The sequence below is a fragment of the Dermochelys coriacea genome, chromosome 11, assembly GCF_009764565.3.
Source record: "Dermochelys coriacea isolate rDerCor1 chromosome 11, rDerCor1.pri.v4, whole genome shotgun sequence".
Taxonomy (NCBI): domain Eukaryota; kingdom Metazoa; phylum Chordata; order Testudines; family Dermochelyidae; genus Dermochelys; species Dermochelys coriacea.
In genome coordinates this window covers 61016836-61037075 of record NC_050078.2, presented here as the reverse complement: position 1 = coordinate 61037075, position 20240 = coordinate 61016836, and the positions used below count along the sequence as shown (strand labels likewise).

Genomic DNA, 20240 nt, shown 5'->3' with positions numbered 1-20240 from the left:
TTAATGTCTGATCAGGTCTTAAATAATGTAATGACAGTTTTGACAGCAGTGACTCAAGCCAATAATGATTTAGGGTATAAATCAATAATCTGGCTTCTATGGAGTTTAAAACTGCAAAAATATTTTTTCTGCACTTTCTCAGCTTTGTATAATCTTCTACCCAGTGGGAAAGACTTTGCCTTTCTGCTGAATTGGGTGCTTAGTACATCACACACCTGACAAATTAGTAATCGATATAAAAAGGTCACCACCCCTACTTATAAAAGCGCTGGCATGTCTTTATATCACTGGCAGTGGTGTTAGAACAATTTTTATAATGGGGGGTGCTGAAAGCCTTTGAACAAAACTGTAAACCCTGTATATGATGGAAACCATTTCAAGCCAGGGGGTGCTGCTGCACCCCCAGCATGCCTAATTCCAGCACCCCGATTACTAATAAATATATGGACCGTGGCCCTGATGGAAAAACAAAATCAATTTCCATCCCTGTTCTTGGGCAAGAACTTCTGAATTAAATCTAGTTAGGTAAAAAAACTGAATCTCTTTTTTCAATTTGGAATGTCTCAGACCTTCATCCCCAGAGACTGTTTGGTTTTCTGAATTTTTCTTTTCTAAAAGTTTCCTGTTCAAAATACCAAATCTGTTCTTCTTTCCTCTGCTGTAGAAAATGTATATTTCAATCCCGCCAACATTATTTAGAGAATATCATCAGTTCTGCATTAGAATTCTTAATAAGTCCATTGGCACTGCAAAATGGCTAAGCTCCAGTATATCACTGTGCTGCATACAGCCAAAAGAGGAGAACTGATAGGACTGAAATCAAGCCGAGATCACAGACATAGGCGGCTGTGGGAAATGGACTCCTAGAGTTGCCTCTGGAATTTGAGTTCTTGCTGGAACTTTTCCACCCTTCATTTTCGAAAACAGCAGGAATCAACGCTTTCACAATAGGAGTCAATTAGTGAAACCCAAATTATTGCCATGTGAAAAAACAATTATTTCTTTTTCACCCTCACAGAAACTTGTTATTATGAACTAAAAGCCATAACTAATTAAATGATCTGATAGCATAAATCCTATTAGAAGTGTTTCATCTGGCTTAATTAATTCCTGCCTGAAATCATAGCTGCTTTTAGTAAATTCTGAATCTTTTCTTTTTTAAACAGCTTCAATTTATATCTCTCTCCAAGACTGATAAGATTCTCACTCTCAGCAGATAATGTGAATGTGTTTATAGAATTATTTATTTCTAGGAGGAATGTCCACACTAGAAAGGGCCTAAGATTTAATGTATGAAAGATCCTTCACAGGTCAGAAAAGGGACATTGTAGCTGCTTCTGAAGGAGTTCAACAGTTAGACAAACCAAACCAGGCAAATGCATTGTAATTCCTTAATACACGGTAGAACCACAGTGGGTTGACCCACTGATACAAAACTACTCAAGATAATTAAATCTCAGGCAGACTGCGAAGAGCTACAAAAGGATCTCTCAAAACTGGGTGACTAGGTAACAAAATGGCAGATGAAATTTAGTGTTGATAAATGCAAAGTAATGTTGGAAAACATAATCCCAACTATACATATAAAATGATGGGGTCTGAATTAGTTGTTACCACTCAAGAAAGAGATCTTGGAGTCATTGTGGATAATTCTCTGAAAACATCCACTCAATGTGCAGCATCAGTCAAAAAGGTGAACTGAACATTGGACATCATTAAGAAAGGGATAGATAAAAAGACAGAAAATATCATATTGCTTCTATATAAACCCATGGTATGCCCACATCGTGAATACTGCATGCAGATGTGATCGCCCCATCTCAAAAAAGATGTGTTGGAATTGGAAAAGGTTCAGAAAAGGGAAAAAAAAAAAAAAGGGATTAGGGGTATGGAACAGCTTCTGTATGAGGAGAGATTAATAAAACTGGGACTTTTCAGTGTGGAAAAGAGACGACTAAGGGGGGATGTGGTTGAGGCCTATAAAATCATGATTGGTGTGGAGAAAGTAAATAAGGAAGTGTTATTCACTCCTTTTCATAACACAAGAACTAGGGGTCACCAAATGAAATTAATAGGCAGCAGGTTTAAAATAAACAATGGGAAATATTTCTTCACACAGCGCAATCAACCTCTGGAACTCCTTGCCAGAGGATGTTGTGAAGGCCAAGAATATAACAGGGTTCAAAAAAGAACTAGATATATTCATGGAGGATAGATCCATCAATGGCTCTTAGCCAGGATGGACAGGGATGGTGTCCGTAGCCTCTGTTTGCCAGAAGCTGGGAATGAGGACAGGAATGGATCACTTGATGATTACTTGTTCTGTTCATTCCCTCTGAGGCACTTGGCATGGGCCACTGTCAGAACACAGGATAATGGGCTAGATGGACCTTTGGTCTGACCAAGTGTGGCCGTTCTTTTGTTCTTATGACACTCTTGTGTAACACTTGCATTACTGGTCACGAATATATTTATGTGAAATGCAGTGGTTATTACTAGAGAAGTGTCAAGAAGGCAGTATTTGGATACTGATTATATTTGGGCTAGGATTTGAAGTCTGAGACTAAGGATATGTCTGTACTTACTATGCTGCTGCAGTTCATCTGGTGAAGACACTCTATGCCTACAGGAGAGAGCTCTCCCGTTGGCGTAAACACACCACCTCTGAGAGCGGCAGAAGCTGTGTCAGTGGGAGAAGCTCTCCTGCCAACATAGCTCTGTGCACATGAGTGCTTATGTCAGTGTAACTAATGTCACTTGGGGTAGAATATTTACACCCTTGAGCGACATAAGTTTTGTTGACATAGGCTGTAGTGTAGACATAGTCTCAATTGGGTGTAGGGTCAGATTTGCAGTATTGCAATCTCTTCACCTTTGCTGAGTTTCAGCCCCAAAAAGTACTGGTATTGTGAGAGCTTTGCTAACTGGAACAATCAATATCCTGTGAGTTTAGCTGTTCTTGCGGGATATTGCCATATTTTGGCCTTGTGTAAATCAGAATAGAAAATTGGTCCCTTCTGATTTTTGGATCTAACTAGCAGCCAAAACTGTAGAGATGTGTCTAGATTAAGGGATTTGAATCTGGATCTCCAAAACTAGAAGAGGTTTGTATTCAAGGTTCTAGCTGTAGTACGTCTCTTGGTCTCATCATTATATCAGCAATGGCACACATCATTTGTGTATATACAAAGACTGGACTAACCGGAAATGTTGGAGTGACACTTACAACCATTGTGTGATATAATTCTATCACTTAAGGGTAATATATTACATAGGACCCCATTTTGCATTTTTGCTAACCCAAAACTCCCACTGAAGTCAAGGGGAGTTGTAAATGTCCAAGGAATAGGCCCTTATTGGTTATAAATGTACTGTAATTGTAAAGCTAGAAAACAGCTCTTTAAATGCAGTGAGGGGGCTGTAGTCAGCAGCTGTATGTGTTGTGGTAGGAAGGGCTTATGTCTCAGGCTCTCTTCCTTCTACATGTATATTCCTACCGAGAAGAGGACTTAGGTTTGCTTTGGAGATTTCTGCTGCTTTAGGGGTTAAAAGACTTGAAAAATACGAGGATAACATGTTATTTTCAATGTTATTTGCATACTATGGAGGACAAGTAATAGGTTTTAAAGTATGTAGCACTATTAAGGCCAAATAAAAAATATGTATATATTTAAGAGATGTCAGTGAGATGGAACATTGTCACAGAATAGTGGAGGTGGCTACTGGGTATTTGAAGTAGGAAGAAAAACTAATATAATCTTCCTAGAGACCAGAGAATGGGGAGTATATGCTCAGGGACAAATGACGGCAGAACAACACCACCTACACCCTCAAGTTACTGATTTGGCCCAGTGGCTCTACGCAGTTGTTCTGCCTCCATTCATCTCAAGACAGTTTTAATGCCAAAGCCTAACTAACATATTCACTGACAAAAAACTGCGTTAACATAGAGTTCAGGTTGCCCAGCAGCATCTTGTGCCCTTCTAGAATGTCCAGTTCCGCAAAACTCAAATATCTGAAAAATAAGAAATGAGAGTTAAGGTACTTGCCAACACAACTTTAACTCAGCCCCCCAGGAGCTGGCAATCGCCATTGGGGATTGTTGGCATGCACTCAAGCTGCGTTTCCAGTGTAAGGTGTAGCTGTATTGAATGGTGGAGGGATTAATTAGACCAGTTTGGCAGAGCTGTAATTGTGATATGAGGAGATGCGGGGGCTCTGGCCACCTGGAGGGGGCGGTGGTCCTCAGCCCCACTCCCACAGGTGTGATCAAAGGAAAGAGGTGCATGTGTACCTTGAGGGATCCAGTATGCCTCCTATTAATGCTGTGTTGTGTAGGATGTATCAATAGTGGTGCACAGGGGTCATTTGCCATGAGGATTTTCAGTAGTGAGGTGAGATGTAAGGGTGATCTGTGGGTTTAATGATAGGTAAGTGAAACTATATCCTGTATGGAAGGGTGAAGGTCTTATAAAAGTGGGTGAAAGGGTTGTAAAATTAGCATGTAGGGTGTTCTTTCTGTGGAGTAAGCTAAGTGTTGGAGAGTAGGACAGGCATAGGTAGTTCCTGTTCAGAAGACCTCAACTAAACCCAAGTTTTGTCTTAGCAAAGCGAAGGCGTTATAGACTCTGTCCTTCAGTGGCCATGAGCCTTATACTCTGCGTGTTCTGCACTGTCTGCAAGGCTGAGTGTGAGTGTATGTGTTATGGGTGTATTGGGGCATCCTTCAAAGAGGTGAGTTGAGTTATGCGCCAACACAATGTTAACTCTTTATTTCCTGGTTTTCTGATGTTTTAGTTTTGCTGAATTCGACGTTCTGGAAGGCCAGCAGATACAACTGGACAACCTTAAGTCTGAGTGAATGACATTTCATGCCAGTGAAATTCCTAGGTCTTTTTAACAGAGAAACGTTTTTTATAACAGTTAGTGTTCGTGTGGGCAGCTGTAGTTATCAGGTAGATTTGCAGTTGAGGCACTACTGGCCTAGCTAAAGGTAAAGAACGTTATGCAATTCCTAGGTGGTCCTTCCCCTGGCTGTATGCTTTGTTCAGTGGAATGGTGTAATGCTTTGAAATGTCTGGAAGGTTGAGTTGCTAACAGGGCAGGGAGAGAAACCAGACATGGTCTGTGTCCTAAAGCCTTGACAGCAGTGACAGATTAGCCACTGGGCCTATGAGGCCCGTGCCCAAGGGCCCCAGAAAAAATCTGCCACTGGGGGCAGAACCCCAGCTGCCAGGCAGGTGGGGCCGGGCAAACCCCTGAGACCTGACCCTGGTCACCTGCAGAAGCGTGGGGGGTAGCAGGGGAAGCCTCATCACCCACTGTGCCCTGGGACTGGAGGAGATGTCACTCCCCACTGCGCCCCAGGGCTGTGGTGCAGGGCCAGAGCTTCTCTGGTCTTGGGGACACAGTGGTGGGGAGCAGAAAGGAGCAAAAGGTGATGTGGGGCTGCAGTGGGGGATGGAATAGGAGTGGGCCCTGGGGAAGGGGCAGAAAGGGGCGGGACTGCAGGTGGAAGGGGTGGAATAGGAGCAAGACCATGGTGGGAAGGGCCCCCCCGCCCACTTGCTTTGGCCCAGTGTCCCAGTAAACCTTAATCCACCTCTGCTTGACAGTATTATTCCATTTTGGTTATAGTAACTTCAGTTCATGAGAAAAGACTGATGTGTCTTTTTCCTTCTCCACTCTCCTTCTATCACTTGCAACATGCAGTCTCCACCCCAGTATTTCCAGCCAACCTTCTCCTTCCCGTCTCACTAAGCCATTAGCTATTTAGAACTCATTAGCACAGCAAAAGTTGCTCCTTTCTGTCCGTGCCTTCTGCTGCTGCATACGCATCACAGGTAGCAGCTGGCCAGAGGGTTGCATGCTTCCTTGGTTACATAGGCTGAGCTGGTCACTGAGCCAGGCCCCATGTCCTCACTACATGAGCACCTGCAGCTGGGCCCCTTTCCCCCACTCTGGTCAGGACTCTTCAGCCATGCCCTGGCCCACCCAGTCAGAAGTTTAAATTTAGCTGCGACTCCACATCCTGGAAAGCCACTAAGCTTCTCTCTCCCTGGCCTGAGCTCCCCCAACCCCTCTCCCTTTGCACTACTACCCATCCTAATTTATCCCCTTGCGCCTACTCCTCTCTCTCCTTGCGGCAAGCACCAAATCTCTCTTCTTCTTCCCCCCACTCTGCCCCAAATCTCTCCTCCCTTCCTGCACTCTCTCAACCCCCACACTCCCAGTACTGCTCCCCCACACACCCACATTCCCTCTCACTGCTCTGATTCCCCACTCCTCCAGTAGTCCCTAGCTCTGCACCAAAAGTTGTAAGGATCTAAAAATGTTATGAGCTCCTCATGTTTAGGGGGCTGCATATCAGGAACCCCTTGAGCTTAAGCACACTTAGTTCTATTTTTCAGGAAATATGACTATAATATCCTAACTGTCCTTCATCTGCCCTCTAGTTAATTAATGGTAATTGATTAATCAGTGCTGGCACTTGGGTATAATAATCCCCCAGGCAGAAAAGTAGCAATATGTCAATCAATCACTCTCACCTATCTAGGTGGAGCATATGTAATTTATTATCTTTCAAAAAATAGTTTGAGTTCCTTCTAATCCCACTATACAAATCAGCAGTGCACATTTCCCAAAAGGTGTGGGGGGAAAAAGCCTTAACAGAGACAGATAGTAGCAACAGATCATTTTCAGATTTCTGCCAAATTTACAATGCATGGGTGTAGCTCAGCTTCAGTGACCACAGCATGTAGTCTAAACAGGTCTGAAGAAAAGCTCTGTGTAAACTCGGAAGCTTGTCTCTCTCACCAACAGAAGTTAGTCCAATAAAAGATATTACTTCACCCACCTTGTCTTTCTTATTTAAATGTCATGACTTAACTATTTCACTGCTGATCATTTAGCAGAAACACCCAGTGAATTGTTTTTTCACTGTGGATGAATGTACTATTGTGTCCTGTCCCTTTATGAATATGCTAGCTTTCTGACTGGCTGATTTTATTTTTAGTCAATGGTCAGCCAACCAGCAATCTGACGGACTGGCTAGCTCAGATCTGACTTAACTATAGATATTTTGCACTACTTGCTATCACACAGCATAACAGCAATTTGTACAACAACCAAAAGGGAGAGAGGCAGGAGACACCATGTGATAGTAACAACCATCATCTGAAGCAGTCCACAGAAACTGCACTGAAGTGAAGGGAACATTTCATACAAACATTATACAAAGTACCTGTGGTGGGAAGAGGAGGAACACCTCTGCCTTTCATTCCTTTAGGAAGACCCAACTTAATCATGAGTCTCCACTTTGACACTAGTATTTGACTATTCCCCCACAGAAAATAAGTGCATGTTCATTTCTCAGCAAAGCCTACTCTTTATTATTAAGAATTATTTTTGGTATGGTAGAATTAGAGGCCCAATTGTGCAGAGCACTATTCCTGTAAATAGAAAGAGAGAGTCCATGCCCCAAAGAGCTTACATCCTAAACAAAGGCAGAAGGGAAACAGAGGCTTGAAGTGAATTGCAGATCCTTGACAGAGCCAGGCATAGAATGCAGGTCTCCATACTCCCAGGCCAGTGGCCTATTCACTAGACCATACTGCCTCTGTTACTAATACAATGATTATTTATGCAATGGTATATTTAATGACAAATAAAATGGATTGGCTCCTACTAAAGAAGCTCACAGTCTAAATAAGCCTTAATACAGCCAGGGATGGCAAGACAAAAGGCGGGAGGCAGGGTATGGGAGTGCAAGGGTTATAATAACAAAAGATCATCTTCTATCCTTATTTTTATTTATCCATCTTGTTAATTTCTCTTAATATTTTTAATTGATTAAATATATTTAAGTTTGAGGACAGTGGCCAAATAATCAACTGAAAGTCAGTTTTGTTAAGGGAACTATGAATTTGATTTACATAACTAGAAAAATACTAGACATTGAAATAACACTTTTAAATCCCTGAGGTTGTTCTGTTTGTTCCCATTTTGTGTGTTCCTGAGTGTTTTTAATCAAGATTTTTTAACTCTGTCCTTCAGATCTTTTTAAACTGAGGAGAACAAGCAGAGCAGAGTTAAGACACACTGGCAAAAACCACAAGGAGCAGTGAAGATAAGAAAACCGAAAGTCAGTGTTCCTTAGCACTTATATAAAGCTTTACATCTTTAAAGCACAGCACAAATATTCACACATCTATCCATCTATGCAGATAGGTGATTCCTTACTGAAGAAATGGTTTCTTTCCAATAGTAAATGCAAAATGTGGATCCGGACATGGACTTTAATTCAGATCCAGGATTTTGTTTTAGCCTCTCACAGAAGTAGAAACCAGCCATGGAATTTGAAACAGGATTCTGAACCCACCCTCCTTCTTAGTGCAGAAGTATTCAGGATAAGGGCACTGCTTAGTAGCAATAGGTTACTTAGTATAGACCAAATTTTGCCTTCAGCTACTTGTGCTAAGTCCTGTTGACTTCATGTGAGTTGTTTGTGCGTATCCAAAGGCTGAATTACTGTCCATAGAGAAGAGAATGTATAAGAAAAGCAATGAGTAAATCCTCTCCAGAATGGCTTTCTATCCACTCACATAATGCCACTCAGTTTCAGACTGGTATGTGTAGTTGTTTAAGGGTGTCAAATGACATCCATTTTACTGGCTGGTTGGCCCCAGTGGAATGCTGCTTAGCACAGCTCATAAAGTAAGGACGGGAAATACTGCCTCAAATGTCTACATTTCTCTGTTAATTAAAAGAGAGAGAGAGAGAGAGAGAGAGAGAGAGGCATTGCAAGTAAGAAATGCTCTTTTCATCATGGATTAAATACAAAAGATTCCATCTCTATGTTTACTTTTTTTCCTTTCTAAAATCTGACTCTCCCTTTGAATAATCAAAGCTGGCTTTGAAGTAGTGCGCACACACAAAAAAATCTTTTTTTCCTTAAAAATAGCCCTATAGATATATATACATATCACAGCCTTTCATTCCTTTTATTCATGGTTTCATTTTTTGCGAGAATGTGAAAGTTCTGAGCAAACCAAAGCTCACACAGGTACCACAACAAACACAAGGAGTGGGATTCAGACACATATTGCAATTAACACCAGTGTTTAATTAGCAGGCATCTGCGCTGGGCATGGGCCTTTTGATTTTGCCTTTTTTGCTGAGTTTTTGATATTAGATTTACCTACAATTGTACCTCTCTCAGCTGCTATGCTTTTAAAAAAATGTTCTATGGAAAAGTTTGGGAAGGAGGCCCATGTCAGACGCTTGATCAGGTTCCTGGTTTACGCAAACATTTGGGAAGCAGTTCACTTTGACTGTCTTCAGTAGAAATTCTATTTTAAAAAAAGGTAGCTTTTTGTCCATGAACATGCTTTGATGTATTTGTAAAAAAAAAAAAGGTAAATTATTGACAAGAAAAGTAAACTCTGATGGAGCTGTGTGGGTGGTGTACATGTCTCGCTGCAAAGAGATTTAGTAAGGCAATGTGGAAAACTTTTACCTCAGCCAGCCTAGATTTCTCTGTATTTTAGGTCACAAATGAAAGAAGTTTCACCATCTCAACTTGGTTCCTACTGGACATTTTCCTGCCTCAACAAACTGCCACCTAATTTACCTACTTGCCAGCTCTACTGAGGAGAAAACCAGAGGGCAGAGAAAGGTGTGTGTTGCAGGTTATGGTAACATTTGCACTGCACAATTAACTGTGGTGAGGCACCCCATGACAGCACAATTCTCCAACACAGTTACAATATAGCAGTGTAGTCAGGCCCTAACTGGATTTAAGAATTGGGCTGAAGCCTTGAACATCTCCAATGCTTTTTACTGGATCTAAACACATGATATGGTTAGGTCTTGTTCAAATGCAAGCTGGAACTTAGGGCTTGTCTACATGAAGCAGCAATGCACACTAGAGGGGTGTGATTTCTAAAATGTATGCTGACTGGCCCATGAAGGGCCTGCTGGCACAAACTAAAACTTCTCTAGTGCACATAAATATACAGTACAGCACTACATTAATGCAGACTATGGAACTTTTAGTTCATGCCATCAGCATTTATTGGCCAGTTATTATGTACGCTTTAGAAATCACTGGTGCGCTTTAGAAATCACAGCCCTTTAGTATGCATTGGTTTTTGGTTAGGTATAGACAAGCCCTAAGTTTTAAGAATACTGAGGAACAACAGTGTATAATCGAGTACATTGATTATGTAGTACAGAGATGACCTAAGATTGGGGTGAACTGGAAGAGCTGTGTATATCTCTAAATATATATAACACCTGCACACATGTCCAAATACTTATCTCAGTTACTCATATACATGGGTGTAAGTGAGGGCAGAAATTAGCCCATTATGTTTGACCTGTAGTGGAGTACTTTGTGCCTCTTATTCGCATGCATGGTACAGTTCAGGGTACTTCTCTGATTACCTTGCAATAGCATAGGTTTCCTTACCCTCTAGTACCTTATATTTGAAACCTGGCTTGGGTGACACTGCTGTGAAGTTATGTGGTCAGCCTGCCTAACATACATAACTTATGAGAAAAATACAAATAATTAATTCCCATTGGAGGTCTTAATTTAGCTGTCTCTGGAATTGGATCTATTCACACAATGCAGCCACTGAGCAGACATCTATCAATGATACCTAAATGGCTCGTTACCATTGGATTTGATTTCCTCACAATCTTTAATGTCCTGACAACATACTTAGGAGGTAGAGAATTCAATGATCCCCATTTTGCAGATAGGGAAACTGAAATACAGATAGGCTAAGGGCAAGATTTGCAAAGGTATTTAGGCACCTAAAGATGCAGAGTTAGATGCTTAACTCCCTGGTGTTTAGGTACTTATGAAAATCCCACTGGGCACCTCTCTGCATCTTTAGGTGCCTAAATACCATTGCAAATCTGGCCCTAAGTGATTTGCCCAACACCACACAGGAAGTCTGGGGCAGAGCAGGGAATTATACCCAAGTCTCCAGCTAGTGCCCTAACGGCTGAATCATCCTCCCTCTGTTTGAGTTTGACATCAACCTTGTTCTACAAAAATATCCCTGTTGACCTTGAGCTTTTATTAAAGCACCTATCTCTGATCATATGAGAAAAATAGACATTTGGAAATAACCATAGCTCATTATATACACTGACAAGGGCACTGCTCCTCTCCTGTTTCTTTGTGGGTCGTGGTAGCTTGTTCCAAGCCCCTCTGCAGAGCAGGGGTTGTAGGAGGACTGTATCCCTTTCCTAGGTGCCATTCTACCCCTGGGATCCACAATTGTTACTAGCAATGTTTTAGCATGGTTACCCTAACCACCACATAGTTATTTCTGAGAGCCATGCAGCCGAAGCCTTATTGTATAGACTATTCTCCTGTGTAGTATACACTGTCTTTCCAGCTACATTTGTAATGATAACATGCTTAAGCAAAGATGAATCTTGTTACAACCAAGCCAAATTGTGACATGGGTTGGCCAGCCCTCATGAACATGGTGTTACTAACAAAGTTCCCCTGACTAACCTGGAGAGAGATTTTTACAATTATAGTTAAAACTCTAGGCCCTCCCTACTCCAGCTTTTCATCTATATGTGTCCTGATATGGTTTAGCTGCTCAGAGTGGAGAGGATCAAGCTATGTTAGAACAGTGTTCATGTCTGCCATAGTTTTGACAGAGCTCTATTTGGCTGCAACCATGGTGACACTATGTTTAGGCATGTTTTTTAAACAGTTGGAAAAGCCACCTTAGAGTTGATCTGTACAGCAGGGTGGTTCTAAGACATCTGTCCAAATTAATCAGGAAAACCCTGCTAGCAACAACCTTTAAACATGGTTGGAGCGCTCACAATTCTGCTCCCCTTGCAAAATAGTAAACATGTGAGAATGCTGAGCCCTGATGTGTTTGTTTTCCTTTTATAGTTTGGATATTAGTGTTAGTTGAAATTTGTCACTTTTAAGGGGGCATTTGGGAGCTTGCCCTAAATTGTATTTGGTTTTTTTCCCTCCTGTATTATCTTATACAGTATCAAAGCTGCCAAAACCATGCACTTATGTGGGCATGAAACAATTATCCTGGTTTATACCCTCCTGTATTATCTTATACAGAATCAGAGCTGCCAAAACCATGCACTTTTGTGGGCATGAAACAATTACACTGGTTTATACAGAGCAGTCTCTTTGGCACTATTCTACCTCAGTGAGCAGTCATAATGCTGAAAGGGTGCCTTAAAGCCTTCCCTTCAGATTCTTCTTTCCTCTCCAAGCAACAGATTGAATTTTTGTCAGCCAGATTCAGGGTTTTAAATAATAGGAGTAGATGGCAAATGTGAGGAGCATACTGTATACAAAGTAGATACAAAGGTCTGAAAGGAAGTGAGGATGATCTACAGAAAGTGACAGCTACTCAGCATACAAGCTAGCACTTTTGATTTTAAACTTATGAGAAAGTATAAAAAATGTTTATTGTTGCCAGTTGCCGAGTACAAAGTTGTGTGGTTTTCACTGACATGCAAACCTGTTGGCTGTGGCTGAAGTACTGAAAGATAGTAATTTGCTTGTGTGGGTATTCCATTAACAAATATAAAACTGGGGTAGTATAAAAGCACTTATTTACCTGTAGACAGATATATATATACACACATACACACACACGCAGATGCTGCTGGCTGTGGGATTCAAAAATGCTAATGGCCTTCCACTTTACCAGCACTTTAGGCAAGTTCTTTCTTATTCAAAGCAGCACCGGTGTACTGTCTGAATATTCAAGGACATAATGTTTTGCATTTGTTATGAAAAGGGGGAGAAAATGAATTGATCTTAATACAGTGTGGGTAAAAACATAAATGGCCATGCTGGGTCAGACCAATGGTCCCTCTAGCCCAGTATCTGGTCTTCTGAAAGTGGCCAATGCCAGTTGCTTCAGAGAGAATGAAGAGTACAGGGTAATTATTGAGTGATCCATTCCATCCTCCAGTCCCAGCATATGGCAGTCAGAGGCTTAGGGACACCCAGATCAGGGGTTGCATCCCTGATCATCTTGACTAATAGCCTTTGATCAACCTATACCCTATGAAACTTGTTCAGTAAAACCAGTCATTGCTAAGATTCATGTGTAGTGGAGTGCTCTGTATCTAAAAATACCTGGGATCTTTAGTAATGATAATGATTACTTGCCACAGTCTTGCGAGGTGAGAATTCCTGCCTACATGAGAACTGAAGGGGAAAAGTGTAAAATATCTGAAATTTCTGTTAAAATTGAGAAAATATTAATTGAAAGTTGGTACTAGAGATCAATGTGGATTTTCTTTTTGTGATTAGCAAAGGTCTATTCCCCCCCCCCATGTCTTCAAGATTGCTTCACAAAATATCAAACTTTTAAAATTTCTTTAGTTCCATCAAAGAAGGTAGGGCCAGTGTGATATCAGGCAGTGGTAACATGCTAGTGTAACCTCCTCTTCCCAAAGAGATTACAAGGTACGGTGGTAACATTTTTGCTCCAACAATCCAGGTACCATTGTTGCTTGCAAGTGTGATAGTTGTTTCTACTACAAATCAAATTCTGTCCTGGTATGAGTCATATCTGCTTACAAGTTAATCCAAATTGCTCCCTTTTACACACATGTTGAATTTGGCCTAAAGTTTCAGATTAAATTTAGGAGAATAGCTGATTAGAGTTTAGTATAAGTGGTTTCAAATACGTAAGTATTTCTTAATAAGGTATATCCATATAACCAAATAACTGCTTTAGTATTAATGGTATCAGGAGAGAATCACCATGTTTTTCTTCTCAGGAAGATGTTCACAAAGTTGTTACTCTGTGTTTGTCTCTGGTATAAATATAAAGCCTTTCTTTGAAGTTCTTTCTTCTAGTTCCCGGGCGAAGAAAACTATTGCACCTAATTGCAGTTTCATATTTGAGTAACAACTTTTAAAGGTTGACCAGTCCTACTCATCACCTAGGGTGAAGGGCAGAGGAATAGGGAGATTGTTTAGGTATTCAGTCTGTTTAAATTGAGCGTTTAGCTGTTTGACACATTAAGTATTAATTGCAGATTTTGCACCAGAGCTATGAAAACAGAGTATGGCTTAGGCATCATTCATAAGATTGCTAATGAGTTCCTATTCTTTCAAAGTCCTTACGGCTACAGCCACTACGGATGGTAAAGTGATGGATTTATGGGAACAAAATGTTTATAGAAAGGTTCAGGTTTCCAAAGTGAACAGAGTAAAAGAACTCTCAGCAGTTATCAATGATCATCATGTCCTAGGAACAGTTTGAAGAGGTCTAACTTGACTTGTAGTAGGAAGCAAAGGAAATCTGATAGAAATGAATGGTTTTGGTGAGCAGTTAGTGGTGTTTTAAAATCATAAAGGTTTCTTTTGTCGAGCAGCATAAATGGGCTTGCTCTGAAGGTGACCTGACACCACATTTTAGGCATCTTAAATGCAAAATTTTTTAAAATGTTTGAGAGTACAATGTTCAGATCAGAAAGTGTCCATAAAAGAATGGTGCATCCATTGTTCCTAAGCGTCAGTGAATAAGGCCCTGTGGGGCCAGGAGCTTTGGCCAGGTCTCCTAGTAAAGTCTGGGAGTACAAGATCAGTCCAAATCATGAGATGGCTGTGGCCATGTATAAATTCAATATACTAACACCCCGCCCCCTACAAAAAACCCTCCCCAAGCCTGTAACAACAAAAAGACCCACAAACCTAATTTAAGAACTGGCCTTACTAAAGTCTCATCCTAGAAGCTGAAAAGTGAAGTTGAACAGAGTAAGTCAGAAGACAGATAAATCCAAATACTACTTTGTCACTAATACTTAAGCAGATCTGTTGCTAAACAAAGTTCTGCGATTGTAAAATCTGTGTGGATTTGGAATCTGTCATATCACTTTGCTAGTGGAGCTCATACAGTTAGGGATCTGCAGAGTTCAATTTAGTGAAAATAAGTGATAGTTTATGTATGAGATGTTTGGTCTTGTCAACTTTCAGATTACTATGCTAAAATATCCCCACCCCCCCAAAAAACCCACCTCCATCTGCTGCCTAGACTACTAAAAAATTAAAGCAAGTTCACCGCAACAGACTTGGAAAAACAAAAACTAGGCACAGTCGCAGGGGCTTGAGGAGAATAAGACCCTCCTCCACTTCTATTAAGAAAGCTATTTAAAAATGGCTTTTTTTCTCCCAGTGACCATTAGAAGAGTTTCAATTCTTACTTGACTAAGAAACACCTTAAAACATTAGTCAAGCTACATCTTAGCAAGGGTGTGGCACTTTTCAGTCATAGATCTCAGTGTGTAAGGGGTTGGAAAGTATTATCATCCCCATTTTACAGTCAAGGGGAGATCCAGGAATAAACATTAGGCATGGCTCGGATATAAGCACCACAAGGAGTTCAGGAAGGGCAAACACATTTAAACCAATAGCCTGAAAAAACTGGATCTTTCTTCTATTGCTAGAAGTCACAGTACATCAGAAATAATATTTTGGAGCCTTGAATTTCAGATCTCTCTACTTTACCTCCCTCCCACCCCCCAAAACAAGGCCTAATTGGAGTGGTGGAGCTTGTTTTCTCTCTCTCCCCTCTCCTCCAATATACAGAATACATAAAACTAGTCTAGAGAAAGAAACTTTGTATTTAAAAAAGAAAAATCAATTTATTTAGTGATCTGTACATGTGATGAAGTGTGGCCTCATTCAGGCCTTCCAAAACAAAACAAAAAATATCAAGTAAAAATGTATAAATACATATATATTTTCTTACAAAATGTGACATTTACAAAATATACATACTGCACTTGTCTTACAGTTTTTCATGTGCACATTATAAAAGGCAAAACAAATCGTATGAGTTTGGGATCAGATGTACTGGAGGATTTGACTGATGGGGTATTTCCTTCTTCCCCAGCCCAAGCTACTGTAATGCCCACTAGACAAAAACAGTCTGTTCTCCTCACCCTGAACAGTTTTTAAAATTTCATTTCAGATAACTGCTCTTCATTATAAGCAGCAATTACATACTTAGGGGGAAAAAATTAGGGGGCAGGGCTTGTTAAAAATCCTTAATTCCCTGATTAGTCTTTAGGCAAAAATAAAAGTCAAACTCTTTAGATCATAAAGATAAAAAGTAGTATTTCAGAAATAAAATTATGAAAGTCAACTTAAACATTTAACACATAAATGTAACATGACAGACGAGTTTGAAAGAATAAGTCACTGGTCACATATCGAAAGGAATATGAACGACTGTGAAGTGAAGTTTAATTTCTTGTTATTCGATTTCCCCTCCTCTGACAAAGTTTCAGATACGGTCACTGTGAACTTAAGTCTTTGTACTTCTGTTCAGAAAGTACCTTAAAACAAGGTGACCAATTCCATCTTAAAAAACAATACTGCACCATTGTTTGTTACTGTGCTGTTTAGGGAATTAGAGGACAAGGCAAATTGGCACTTCATGGTCTAAACTATTCTCTCCCCCCCCATCCAATCACTTTGCTTTTTAGTGTATACTAGAGCAATCCAAACATAAACAGCAAAGAAATAAGGCTTATGGGAAGGAAGAGAAAAATTTTATATAGTTATCTTACATATCTGAATGTAGTGTTTCGTCAGGTGTTCTGAATTAAGCTTGTTTAACAAAAAGCCTGGCATTTCTTTTAGCTAGAACAGAAACCCATATTGGACAGTGTATGAAAACATCCTGCCACCTCCTTTTTCATAAAAAAGAATGTTTATCGACCTGTGCTAGTCATATCCAAGGTTGAATTTTAACGACTTCTTTTTGTGAGTTTGCCCATAAAAACCGGTCTCATGCTTATGCCCTTCCACAGAGAAAACACTTTTGTTTCCTCTTTGTCTCCTATAACAAAGGGAGGGGTGGTGGTGGGGGGGGGGAAGTTTGGCTGAAAAGCAACAAGTCCTGTCTTTTTAGAGTATTGAATAGCAGCTCCCTTCTTCCAAGTAGCAAGGTTCCCCCCACCCAAGTTAGGATTCGCTTTGATAAGTGATCGTTACATATAAAAGCAACCCCCGCTCTATGACAGAATATGGCACGCTCAACCGCACGTGATTATAATTGGTCGCTTCTTTTAAAATACTCACGTGATTACTCTGGGTTTGAATGAGAAGACAGTAAAATAGGACTCAGGAGATTAAGCCAATGTCGGCTGCAGTCTGACCCCCACCGAAGTAAACTGTGATGTGACCACTTCTTGACTCAAAGTTTCATTGGTCCACACTTTACATCGGTCACAGCACAGCGGATGCAGCTTAACCTTTTGCCCAAAAACTACAGGAATTTTTTTTTTTTAAAAAAAGGGAACTTCTTGCAGGGAAAGAGCTCCCCACCAGCAATCTAAGACGGGTACTTACTCTGTGCTTTTCAACTTGGCTGGCAAGAAAGCCACCAAATCACTGTCTGAGGATTTTGTCTTCGGCAAGGCAGAGTTGGGAGACCCCAGGGAGCCCTCTCCCAGTCCTTTAAGAGTCACTCTCGTGTCTGTGTCTGTGTGGCTCTTCCAGGCGCATCAGCAGCACGCATCAGGGAAGAGGAGCAAGAGGAGCATCATACCGCGGTCTCCCCTTTGCTGCCGCTGCTGAGTCTGTGGTAGAAGCGCCGCCAGGACTGGAGGGTTTTGCCGGACCAGATCCAGAAGCCGGTGGTGATGCCCACGATCATGGTCATGAGATACTTGATCATGAAGACGGTGAAGTCCGGGCTCATGGGGGCGAAGTGGCCGGGGCAGGGCACGGCGTAACTCTTGCAGGTCTGCAGCAGCCAGGTCCTCTCCCAGGTCTGGCGGAAGGCCTGCTCGTAGAAGTAGCAGGCGATGACGATGGTGGCGGGCACGGTGTAGAGCACGCTGAAGACCCCGATCCTCACCATCAGCTTCTCCAGCTTCTCCGTCTTGGTGCCGTCGTGCTTCATGATGGTGCGGATGCGGAAGAGGGAGACGAAGCCCGCCAGCAGGAAGGAGGTGCCGATGAAGAGGTAGACGAAGAGCGGGGCCAGCACGAAGCCCCGCAGCGAGTCCACGCTGGAGAGGCCCACGTAGCAGACCCCGCTCAGCACGTCCCCGTCCACCTGCCCCATGGCCAGGATGGCGATGGTCTTGACGGCCGGCACGGCCCAGGCGGCCAGGTGGAAGTACTGAGAGTTGGCCTCGATGGCCTCGTGGCCCCACTTCATGCCGGCGGCCAGGAACCAGGTGAGGGACAGGATCACCCACCAGATGGAGCTGGCCATGCCGAAGAAGTAGAGGATCATGAAGAGGATGGTGCAGCCCTCCTTCTTGGTGCCCTGCGCCACGGTGCGGTAGCCCTCCTCGGAGAAGCGCTCCAGGCACACCGCCCGCTCCCCCAGCAGGAAGCCGGCCACGTGGGCCACGGCCACCATGAAGTAGCAGCCCGAGAGGAAGATGATGGGCCGCTCCGGGTAGCTGAAGCGCCGCATGTCCACCAGGTAGGTCAGCACGGTGAAGAGGGTGGAGGCGCAGCAAAGCACCGACCAGACGCCCACCCACAGCCGGGCGAACCGCACCTCCTCCTCCTTGAAGTACATCAGCCCCTGGGGGAGGCCGGGCTCGCAGGGCGCCCCGCAGTCCCGCTCCCCCAGGAAGCGGTAGCCCAGGTAAGGGGGCACCTGGAGCTGCCGGGGGCAGGAGAAGGCGAAGCCGGCGTGGGGCGGCGGCGGCGGCGGGGTGAGCAGGCCGGGCAGGTAGGGGGTGGGGTAGGCGGTGGGGCCGCCGGCCGCTCCTCGGCCGGGGGTCTCCGAGGTGTTCTGGCCCACGCAGATCTCGCCCGCGCCGTGCACGGGGAAGTTCTCGCAGCGCAGGCGCTCGGGCCACTGGAAGCCGAACTTGTTCATGAGCGCCTCGCAGCCCTGGCGGGCCCGCTCGCACAGGGAGCGGCAGGGCGGGATGGCCTGCTCCAGCACCGTGCACACCGGCGCGTACATGGAGCACAGGAAGAACTTGAGCTCGGCCGAGCACTGCACCTTGACCAGCGGGTAGAACTGGTGCACCTCCAGCCCGGCGTCCTCCTGGTTGGTGTGGCCCAGCAGGTTGGGCAGGATGGTCTGGTTGTAGGCGATGTCGGTGCACAGCGGGATTGAGATGGGCTGGCAGAAGCCGTGGTCCGGCACCGAGATGCCCTTCTCGCCGTGGTACTGTTGGGCCGCCGAGCCCGCCGGCACCCCCCGCAGGGCGCCCAGGAGGGCGGCCAGGCCCAGAGAGGCCGCCACTGGCGACCACATCGCCGCGGCAGCTGGGGAGAGCAGAGGCGCGGGGAGCCCTTCAGAGCCGAGCGGCGGTCTGCGGCAGGTACATCAGGGGCCCCGGGAAGCCAGCGGGGGAGGGTCACGCGGAGACGGGAGGAGGAGGAGGGTGCGGACGGATCGCTGCCAAACCGGCTCCGTGAGCCCTTGTCAGGCGCTGGAGAATCCTCGTTCAGTCCCAGCCGCAAGTCTGCCCTCTTCCCTGGGTCCAGCGAGTCTGCTCCCACCGCCCCGCCCAGCCAGCGTCGCCCCACCCGCGAAGTTTCCTGAGATGCCGGGGTGGGAGAGAAGCAAAACCCCCACCAAGCTAGGCAAAGTCTTTCGCCAGCTCCGCAGAACGTCCCGTGGCGGCGGCAACTCGCTGGCTCCGCTCCCCGCCTGGCTGCTCAGCCCTAAAGCCTGGGATTTCGGTTACAGTTAAACGGATTATTACTTCGCCCGACTGATCCGTGTATTTTACTGGGGGGGGCTTAAATAACTTTTAAAATCCAATTACTGCGCGATCCTCCCTCCGGCTCCAACAGTTTCCCCTCTAGACTCCTAGTCAGTTGGCAAGGCCGCCGAAACGCGCCTTAGCGCCGCTCGGCAGCGGGCAGAGTCCGAGGCAAGGATACAGCCGCCAAAGGAGCCTCTCCTCTAGCCAGCGACTCCTGTCCTGTAGAACACAAAAAAGATACATATATGTCTGAGCATTCCAGGGGGCCCCGCCCCTTCCCCATTCACAAACCGCACAGCTAGGCGGGGCTTAGAACCTCAGCTCCTGCCAATTGCAGCTTCTGTTGCCTCCAGAGCGCTGCTCAGAATTGGTTAGAAGAGATGAAAGGGGCATGGGGAAGAGGGAAGGCGAGGAGAAGCCTGGATTGCGACGGGAGGGATCTCAGTTCAAAAGTTGAGAAAAACTTTCCCCCCACCTGCTAAGGGGGCATGGGGTAGTGGCGAAGGCGGACGGGG

At 44.0% G+C, this 20240-nt stretch overlaps 1 protein-coding gene across 1 annotated transcript; it reads right to left on the bottom strand.

The window, feature by feature from the left end:
• Positions 1 to 15650: 15650 nt before the first annotated feature.
• FZD7 (frizzled class receptor 7) lies at positions 15651 to 20040 on the bottom strand. The gene has a single exon (XM_038421505.2). The coding sequence runs from the start codon at positions 19266 to 19268 to the stop codon at positions 17580 to 17582; it is 1689 nt and encodes a 562-aa protein (XP_038277433.1). The 5' UTR covers positions 19269 to 20040; the 3' UTR covers positions 15651 to 17579.
• Between the last annotated feature and the right edge of the window lie 200 nt (positions 20041 to 20240).

Excerpts from the sequence above, each read along its gene's own strand:
- FZD7 (XM_038421505.2), bottom strand. The coding sequence starts at position 19,268 with ATGTGGTCGCCAGTGGCGGCCTCTCTGGGCCTGGCCGCCCTCCTGGGC.